The sequence below is a fragment of the Brassica oleracea genome, chromosome C7, assembly GCF_000695525.1.
Source record: "Brassica oleracea var. oleracea cultivar TO1000 chromosome C7, BOL, whole genome shotgun sequence".
Lineage (NCBI taxonomy): Eukaryota > Viridiplantae > Streptophyta > Magnoliopsida > Brassicales > Brassicaceae > Brassica > Brassica oleracea.
In genome coordinates this window covers 14431912-14442658 of record NC_027754.1, presented here as the reverse complement: position 1 = coordinate 14442658, position 10747 = coordinate 14431912, and the positions used below count along the sequence as shown (strand labels likewise).

The 10747-nt window shown below is 33.8% G+C and overlaps 1 protein-coding gene across 1 annotated transcript; it reads left to right on the top strand.

Moving 5' to 3' along the window:
- The first annotated feature begins 937 nt into the window (after nt 1–937).
- Nucleotides 938–6912, top strand: LOC106306753 (kinesin-like protein KIN12B). Its single transcript, XM_013743484.1, has 16 exons — nt 938–1385; nt 1457–1591; nt 1660–1743; nt 1816–1941; nt 2027–2086; nt 2169–2222; nt 2311–2403; nt 2719–2814; nt 2975–3120; nt 3351–3500; nt 3583–3712; nt 3810–5042; nt 5133–5231; nt 5324–5476; nt 5549–6355; nt 6432–6912. Exons 1-16 carry the CDS (start codon nt 1092–1094, stop codon nt 6753–6755), a joined length of 3984 nt encoding a protein of 1327 aa, XP_013598938.1. The 5' UTR covers nt 938–1091; the 3' UTR covers nt 6756–6912.
- Nucleotides 6913–10747: the final 3835 nt, after the last annotated feature.

Genomic DNA, 10747 nt, shown 5'->3' with positions numbered 1-10747 from the left:
AAAAACGTATAGCAAATCAAAAGGTTGTCTCTCTCCTCTCTCTAGAGAGAGATTTCTCTTTTGTATTGTAAAATATCTTTCAACCATCTTGATTGATTTTGTACTTTTCGTTTGTCGGAATAAAATCTTCGTTTAGCGATCTCTTTTAAATGTGTTCTCAATCCCGAATGACGCTTCACTCTTCTTCTTTGCTTTTGCTCAGGGAATGAGTATCAATAAAGTACCGATCTTTGGTCGGATCCTGGAGACAGTTCTCAGTGTTTTTATTCAAAACCTCATTCTGTCTTATCTAGTCGATGGATCTCCTCAGTCTTATGAAGGTAATATCGTGTTAGCTTAGTCCGTCGATCTTGAGCGGGGGGGAATCAAAGTTCTCTGTGACATAGTTTACCAGAGAAAGGGGCAAGCTCTTCATCACGGGAAGAAAAAGATTGGAGAAAGAGGAAGAGAGAGATAGAAGAGTTGACGTCTAATTTGGTGTCGGAGATGGAATAATCGAGGCTTACATCAGAAAGCATGAACCCAGTTATTGGCGAAGAGGCGGCAGTCAGAAAGCACCTGCTGGAAGTCTCATGGCGCCCGAGATTTTGCCACTTTTCAGTATGAATGACACTTTTCATAAAATGCTCTGATCCGAGCTTTTCAACCATCAAGCAACAACCGAGACTGCCTTAGGTGGACTTTAAATTGTAATATTTTATAGCTAAGTTGGGTTCTCGTGTACTGGCCCGTTGGGCTTTATCAATGAAATTGGTTGACAAAAAAACGTTTATATTGGGCTTTTGAATTGTTGTTATTAATTGGGCTTTATTTATATCGTAAGCCCAACTAAACAGTTGCGAGGTGAGGATTGAAAAATGTCAAGAGAAAAATAATATAAAAACATGGGCCCTCCCTAAGTTTGTCTTCACCGTTGGATTTCATCTCGCGAGCACAGAGATTAAGATGAATACATGTGAGAAACAAATCTAGAAATTCAAATTCCTCACCATCAACGGCTCTCTCTCTCTCTCTCCTTCCCTTCTTCGTAGTTGCCTTGCCCGAACACAGACTGTTCCCCTCTTCTCTTCTTTGGGGATTCAAATCGGAGGATGAAGCATTTCATGATGCCAAGAAACGCTGTCTTGCGAGACGTCGGAGAGCCGCAATCGCCGAACCCTAGCTCGTCTAAACCCAAGTCCCAAAGGAAGACCAGATCCGCCAAAGAGAACGCTCCGCCTCCAGATCTGAACTCGTTTCCGCCTGATTACAAGTCGTCTCCGGCGAAAATGAAGTGTCCGCTTCCTCCGCGTCCGCCGTCGGCTAATCCTCTCAAACGGAAGCTCAGCGCCGAAGCTGCGTCGGAGAACGGAGTATCTGGTGGAGTTTCAGATTCTGGCGTGAAGGTAAGCTTCTATTTTTAGAAGGTTTTAGTTTCGTTTGGCTTGTATGCGAGTGTGAAATGTCATTGTTGTAGGTTATAGTCAGAGTGAAGCCTCCAAGCAAAGGCGAGGAAGAGGAGATGATAGTTAAGAAGATCTCCAGCGATTCCCTCACTTTAAACGAGCATACGTTCACTTTCGACTCAATTGCTGACCCTGAGTCAACACAGGTAACCATTTTAGTTCTCATGTTTGAGGTGAACTTGTTGTACAATTCCTTATTGTGTTCTTTTTGCAGGATGAAATCTTTCAGCTTGTTGGAGCCCCTCTTGTAGAAAACTGTCTTGCTGGATTTAACAGTTCTGTTTTTGCTTATGGACAGGTAACTATTGTTTCTCTAGGCTTGAATTGCAGTTTCTTAACCAGATGATTGTGATTTTAACTTCTGAAACAGACTGGTAGTGGGAAGACTTACACCATGTGGGGTCCTGCAAACGGATTGCTTGAAGAGCATTTGAGTGGTGACCAAAGAGGTTTGACTCCACGAGTGTTTGAACTGCTCTTCGCTCGTATCAGTGAGGTGATGCTTGGTGTTGTTTGCTTGCACTCCGTTTCATTTTGTGGAAGAGGTAGCATGTTAAAAAGTTGTTTTCTTTTGTTTGCAGGAGCAAGTGAAGCATGCTGACAGGCAGCTCAGTTACCAGTGCCGCTGTTCTTTTCTAGAGGTTCAATGAGTCAATGCTATCTTAGTTGTTTTCATTTCTCCGAGCCTGATACTTATGTTTCTCTTTGCCATCTTCATTGCAGATATACAACGAGCAAATAACGGATCTTCTTGATCCGAGCCAAAAGAATCTGATGGTAAAAAGAACTTGCAACTTTAACTTGATTTACGTTTTTTAAGGAAAAAGAATCTGTGTTCATTTTTTTTAATTAAATCTTGTACCAGATTAGAGAAGATGTCAAGTTAGGTGTTTATGTTGACAATTTGACTAAGGGATACGTGAAAAACTTGAAGGATTTGTCACAGCTTCTGATTAAGGTTTGTTGTACCCTCTCATTTTCATGTCCATCTTTGGAAAATAATCACTTTCGAATCTGAAATTTCCTAGAGTGATTGCTCAAAACGTACACATTAACTTGGAGTTTTACAGGTGTGATCTATTGATAACTTTAGAAGAGGTGTTTTCTATGAAAGACTGGTTATTGAACTTTAACTTTGTTACAGTATTACGTAAATATAATGTCAAAAAGAACATGACTACATGTCAGAGTCTTGCATATAGATTGTCTGACCTATTTTGTTTCTCTGTAATAAGTATACCACTAGTAATGTTTAAGTTTGAATCTGGTGCAGGGCTTGGGAAACAGACGGACTGGTGCAACAAGTGTAAATGCAGAGAGTTCAAGGTCGCATTGTGTGTTCACTTGTATTGTTGAATCCCACTGCAAGGTGGGCTGTCTCCTTTATTAAATTCTTCACATTTGTTGACGACTTAAGGTTTTTAAGCTAGGCAATGAGGCTGAGATGTTTACTAGTCTAGCAGTATTTTAGTTCATTGTTTGTTATAATAGTATGGGAATCGATATCTTACAGCATTGTAATGTAACAGAATGCTGCAGATGGTCTAAGCAGCTTCAAAACAAGTAGAATAAATCTTGTTGATCTGGCTGGTTCCGAAAGACAAAAATCAACTGGCGCAGCAGGAGAACGTTTGAAGGAAGCTGGGAATATCAATCGATCACTTTCTCAACTTGGGTAAGATCAGAATAAAATTGTTGATATGGCTGCTTGTTGATTGTTCTGTTCCATTTAATATTGCATTTTAGGGTAATGTTTGATGGGTGTAGCATATTTGAATCTGTCTTTTCAACACAAATTGAAAATGGGGGGTCGTATCTAGTTGAGAATCTACTGACTTCTAAGTTATGCTGAATATGAAACTGAGAGTGTATTTAAATGTTAACTATACGAGTTTTTACTTGCAGGAATTTGATCAATATTCTTGCAGAAATTTCACAGACAGGGAAGCAAAGGCACATACCCTACAGAGATTCCAGGCTGACATTTCTACTGCAAGAGTCTCTTGGTGGAAATGCAAAATTAGCTATGGTTTGTGCAGTTTCTCCCTCACAGAGGTAAATTAAGAACCTGAATCTCACTTTCAGAAGTTATATTTCCTCCACTTTCTAGCAAATTAAATTGCGTAATACATTGCAGTTGTAGAAGTGAAACTTTCAGTACTTTGAGATTTGCTCAGCGTGCAAAGGCGATACAAAACAAGGCAGTTGTCAATGAAGTAATGCAGGATGATGTAAACTTCTTGCGGGAAGTGATTCGCCAGCTTAGGGTATGCATTATTCTTTTGATCACCTCGTAAAAAAATAAAAAAATAATATATATCTAATTATACAAATGTTAATTAACTTCTAATGTAAACTATGCAGGAGGAACTGCAAAGGGTGAAGAACAATGGAAACAACCCAACAAACCCAAATGCAGCTTATACCACTTCCTGGAATGCACGAAGAAGTATGAGTTTGTTAAGAAGCTTTGGCCTGAGTCATCCAAAGTTCTTAGCCCATGGAGATGATGATGGGGATACTGAAATGGAAATAGATGAGGAGGCCGTTGAAAGGCTTTGTGCTCAAATAGGCTTGCAGTCAGCTCCACCTGCCGAGGAGAACAATCAGGAGATGGGCAGAGTAGAGAAAATAAAGTCATCCTTACAAATTGTGGCCCTGAAGGACGAAGATTTCAACAACTCCTACCTTAAATCAGCTGATGGCCAATCTGCAGGAAATCAATTTCCCGAGGATGCAGATGTTAACATGGAGGATGTAAGCTGCCAAACTGACGGGGCAGTTACTACCGATAGTGCGTCAACTGTGACAGAAACTAGCATCCCAACAGCCGTGCAAACTCTGGATCATGGTTCAAGTGTACAGACTCCTTTGGTAACCAATTCCCCCGGTTCTTGTATTAGTGACACAAACAATGAAAATTCACCTAGCAAAGCGGAGAACGTTCCATCCTGCCAAGACTTGGTTCCCGGAGCTCTTGTTTCTGGGATTGCATCAGTAGCTGATGCTGCAGATGATACAGAAAACTTCTCAGAAAATCCTGGGTCACCTTGCCTCAGCATAGATCCAGTAAATGGTTCTCCTCTACTAATAACTCCCACTGAGAGCGTCTCTCCAAAGGTTAGAAATAGCAGGAAAAGCTTGAGGACATCATCAATGTCCACTGCATCACAAAAAGATATTGAGAGAGCAAACCAAGTAACTACAGAAACTGTGGGACCTTCTTCGGCTATGTCTACACATAAAAGTGGAGCTTTTCCTGTGCCAACCAACCAATTGGCAGCTAGCCTCCACAGAGGCATGAGAATTCTTGACTCTTATCGCCAGAGTACTGCTCAGAGACGATCAACGTTCGGGTTTTCTTACAAAGCTCTCGAATACAAACCTTCATCAGTTTTAAGTAAGGCTGATGTAGGGGTGCAAACTTATCCGGAAGCTGTTACAATATCGGACGAGAATTCAAAAGAAGTACTGTGCAGTAAATGCAAATGCATAGCAGAATGTGATGCTCATGAAACAAGTGATCTTTCAAATCTTCAGTTAGTACCTGTTGACAACTCAGAAGTTTCAGAGAAGTCCATTTTCCAAGTTCCTAAGGTAAGGATTTCATTTACAATAGTTTTTGTTTTCCGTTCTGCATTTGGTATAAAGTATAACGATATAATGGGAATTTTCTGTACCTTACAGGCAGTGGAAAAGGTTCTAGCAGGGTCTATCAGAAGAGAAATGGCTCTGGAAGAGTTTTGCACTAAGCAAGCCTCTGAAATATCACAGCTTAATCGGCTGGTATGATCCTATTTTATATTCTGGTTTTGTTAGCTTATCTACCTTCTACATATAAAGGGAACCTTTCTAATTTATTTCTGGAAACTGAACAGGTGCAACAGTACAAACATGAGAGGGAGTGCAATGCCATTATAGGACAAACAAGAGAGGACAAGATTGTTCGTCTTGAAAGCCTCATGGACGGCGTGTTATCGAAAGATGATTTCCTCGATGAAGAATTCGCATCTCTCATGCATGAGCATAAGGTAATATTTCGGGGATTTCCATTATTTAGAAAATTATTGAAGAGATGTTTCCTTACATATATAATACTGCAGCTTCTGAAGGACATGTATGAGAACCACCCCGAAGTATTGGAGACCAGGATTGAGTTGAAAAGAGCGCAAGAAGAGGTTGAAAGTTTCAAGAACTTCTATGGTGAAATGGGAGAAAGAGAAGTATTATTGGAAGAGATTCGTGATTTAAAGGCGCAGCTACAGTGTTACACTGACTCATCTTTTACATCATCTCGGAAAAGAGGTTCTCTGCTTAAGCTGACGCACAATTGTGACCCTAATCAAACTCCACAACTTAATGCCATTCCTGAGTCAATGGAGGAGAGCCCTGAGAAGACATTATCAGAACAGGAAAGACTTCGTTGGAATGAAGAAGAGAGCAACTGGATCTCTCTAGCTGAGGAATTAAGAACTGAGCTTGATGCCAACAGGAAGCTGATGGAAAAGCAGAAACGCGAACTGGATACTGAGAAAAGATGTGTAGAAGAGTTGACGGAAGCAATGCAGATGGCAATGCAAGGACATGCACGGATGATTGAGCAATACGCAGACCTGGAAGAGAAACATATGCACTTGCTTGCAAGGCACAGGAGGATCCGAGAAGGAATAGACGATGTTAAAAAAGCAGCAGCGAGAGCAGGAGTCAAGGGAGCAGAGTCCAGATTCATAAACGCACTTGCTGCAGAAATCTCAGCTTTGAAAGTGCAAAGAGAGAAAGAGGCACAATACTTTAGAGATGAGAACAAGAGTCTCCAGTCACAGCTAAGAGATACAGCTGAAGCTGTTGAAGCAGCAGGAGAGTTACTTGTTCGACTTAAGGAAGCTGAAGAAGGATTGAAAATTGCACAGGTACATTTCTAAAACATTTTAGTATCAGTATTATCATATAACTCTAGCCTAATGTTTCTGGCTTGTGTATCCGCAGAAACGGGCAAGGGATGCAGAGTATGAAGCATCAGAAGCACATAAACAGATTGATAAACTGAAGAAGAAAAAACAAGAAACTGGAATCAGCACTCTTAACCAACAAGAACAACACGTTGCAGAGTCACACAATCACATAGAATCTTTGCAAGCTTCTTTTGATGGTGATGATGTCGCTAAATATGATGAGCCAGTGGAACCATCAGCGAGTGAATGTGATCAGCAGTGGAAAGAAGAATTCAAGCCATTCTATGAGAAAGACGCAGAGTTGGCAACACTCGCCGAACCTTCTTGGTTCTCGGGGTATGACCGATGCAACATTTAGTTTCTTTTCCACAAATTGTTTTTTTTTTTCCTGTAATGTGTATAGGAAAAAAAAGACATTGTTGGGGTTGTGTCTGATCTGATTCTGTGAGATTTCAGAACTGAAGTTTGCAAACTCATTGTACTTCTTATATCCTATAAACTCATTTCACAGTTAATACTTTTTTTGTTTTCATCCATCTCCCAAACCGAAAGATGTCAGTCTTTCTAAGAAAATTTGATCTATCAGCACTAAATGAAATAGAACATTAATCCTTAAATTTTGAGGGAGAACCACCCTAAGGGGATGTACTCCAACATTAATCCTCAACTAGATCCTCGGTATGAATTTTCAGTTTTTAATTATTTATTTTATTAAATGATGTATTTGTAAAATTCATTCATATTATATTTATTAAGTAAATATTTTTTTTTTGCATCTTAAACTATCTATTTTTTTACGAATATGTGATATCATATAAAAAAAATATAAAAAAATGAGTATACATAGTTAATTAGATAATTGTAAAACATAAATTTTTCTTTCGTTTGCGATATCATATAAATAATAATCCGCCCAGTTAACAAAAATCATGATTTTTTTTTATGTGTAATTTTTTTATTTTGACCATTTCCTTAAAACTATATTAAATTTTACATATTTTAATTAGAATATTTTTAATATCTTTATTTTTTATTTAAAATGCAACTCAATATTTTTTTTTAAATTATAACAAAATATTTAAAAAAAAATTTTAGAATTTGTTTGAAAAATATGAAAATTACATTTTAAATTAAAATTATCCTAAAATATGATAAGTTTTGATGTAAACGAAAACTCAATTTATGTCAAAAATAATTATATTAAATGATAATAACAATTTAAATTGATTATTTTTTAAAAAATACATTTACTAAAATATTGTTTGAAAAAAAATTCATTTCTCTTTCAAATATAAAATGAAAATATTATAATTAAATAATAAAAAATATAAATAAAAACCATAAATTTAGCAAATGACAACTGAGTTATATTATGCTAAAATTTTATTTCTAACAATTTAGCAAATGACAAATGAGTTATGAGCAAATAAAACCATTTTTTTCTAAAGCATACCCATTCTTAAATATTTTTTGAATAAATAAATATTTTTTAATTTAATCAACTGAAAATAATATTCGTACAATTGTGTGAGTCAAATTCTTGTTTTATTGATGCATGTTATATATTAGTGTTGTATGTTTTAGGTAACATTTTAATGATGCACGTTTTTTAAAATCTCTATTATTAAAATTATGCACGTTAGGATAACTCATGAGTTTTTTTGTTGATTAAATGACATTATATCCAAATTTATTTAAAGATATTTCATTAAGGTAACTGAAAAAGACAAACAATAAAATAGGAAGTTTAAATTCATTTAAGCATATTTCATTAATGTAACTGAAAATATAAGTAATAAATTAGGCAGTTTTATTCGTTTTATGATATTTCATAAATGCAACTGAAAAAGACAAGCAAAAAAATAGGGAGTTTAATTAATGAAGTAAAAACATTTTCAAATAGGTATTTCTCTTTTAATAATATAGATTTTATTTTATTTTTGCATTTTATCTTTTAATTCTTGAAAGTATTATTTTCTATAAAAAATCCATAATATTATTAATAAATAAATATCAATAACTAAGTTTTTATAATAAAAATATTCAAGGAGATATTACAATAAAATATTCATATCTAATTATTTTTTGTCAACATTACATTGCATCTCATAATACCCCGTAAAAGAACCCATTTCACCATAAACTTTATGCGTTGTGCCTATTTCTTTCCGAACTTTGTTGTAGTGTGTATTTTATAATTGAACTAACAAAATTCAAAAAATACTACATGAACTTTATGCATCGTGCCTTTTCATTTCTGAACTTTATAATAGTGCATATTCCATACTAAACCAAACAAAAATTCAAAAATACTACATGAACTCTCAAAATGTGCTTATATAAATTAACCGTCAAAGGTGTTAGTCATTAATTTAATAAAACAACGTCATTTGAATAAATTATGTAAATTAAAAAATAAAAAATATTTGATGAACTCTCAAAATCATGATTATATACATTGACCGTCAAAGCTGTTAGTCATCCATTAATTTACCAAAACAACATCATTTTGGATAAATTCTTTAAAACTAAAAATTAATTTTTGGAATGGTCGAACTCTCACACTGATGGACACATAAGAGCATACTAAGTGCTACACCAAACACCTTTTTGTATGAATTATGTAAACATTAACTTATATATAATTTTAGTTTAATCAAATAAATATTATCAAATTTTTAATGTTTTAGTTTTATCAAATAAATCTATAATTTTTTCAGCTGAAATATATAATTATTATTTTTTAAATCTATTCTATTAAAATAGAAGTCACAACTTCATTTCATGTGTGATAAATCTATAAGTTAGTTTAATTAAATAAATATTATCAAATTTTTAATGTTTTAGTTTTATCAAATAAATCTATAATTTCTTTCAGCTGAAATATATAATTATTTAATCAAATAAATATTATCAAATTTTTAATGTTTTAGTTTTATCAAATAAATCTATAATTTTTTTCAGCTGAAATATATAATTATTTATTTTTTAAATCTATTCTATTAAAATAGAAGTCACAACTTCATTTCATGTGTGATATTTTATTTTGGAAAGGTTGTTTACATGATTTGTTTTGTATTTTATAAATCTATTCTATTAAAATAAAAGTTACGACTTAATTTGTTTCAGCATAAGCCCGATTAGTTATAATTCCTACGGCCCAGTTCAACACAAGTGTAATTGTAGTTATTAATGTATGGGTTCTTATTTGTATGTTAACACCATTTGCATGTAATAATATATTTATAACAAGTTTTATATCATTTAAGTTACAAAAACTCTATCTAATAACTTTTTTATTTTATAAACATTTTTAAAATAACTGTCCAACAAACTACTCTCCATATATTCTACGATTTATGTGTTGGGTCATTTGGCAACAATTAGTTTACATATATCAAAATCCAGTCCAATTTTGTCCTTATTCAAATTAATATAACCTTTTTTGGTTTAAAATGGGATTTTTAAAATGGGGTTTTGGGCCACATATTTTTTTAAACATCAGGTTAAATTTTCGTGTGAGTTGAGTTTAGGTTAAACCAAAATGATTTGAATATTAATAACAAAACCAACTAATCTTGATCAGAATCCGAAGTAAATGTCGATAAAAATACAACTCATCAAACCCCTTGATGTGAATCTTTATTTATAACACAACGAATCTAGAAAAAATGAAATGTTAAATAGAAATATGTTACATAATTTAAATACGATAATAAGTTATAATTGTTCTTAATAATAAAAAGAATATTGTTTTGTGTAGCAAAATATTATAGGAATAAGTTTTGTGTAGCAAAATATTATAGGAATATACTATATATGTAGTAACAACTGATAACAAAATAAATAATTACTTATAATACTATAAATTACTATATAATACTAATGTTGAACAAGATATATTAACAACATTATTATATAACTCAAAATATATAATATATAATATCAAATATAAAATTATATTTAACATGTTTCTAACAAACAAAAATATATACATATAAAATAAAATAATTACATACATTTATTTTGCTTACCTAAATATTCTACGGAGGTAAAACCGTCAAACTATTGAAAACATATTAAAAGCTAAACAATTTTAAATTTGATCCATAATGAAATGAAAGACCCGCACGGACGCGCGGATCTAGATCTAGTTTAGCTTTAAAATTCATTATTTAAATTCTTAATCTTTATTCTTTCAGAAAAGGAAAAAATTCATTATTTAATAAATTTAAATTATTTACAATATGGTGCTCGTTTGCGGGGGCGTGAACCAAATGGAAATGCAACAGCCTTATATAAAAGTTTCAAAACAAGAACAAATATCATTTAAACGAGTTTCCACATTTC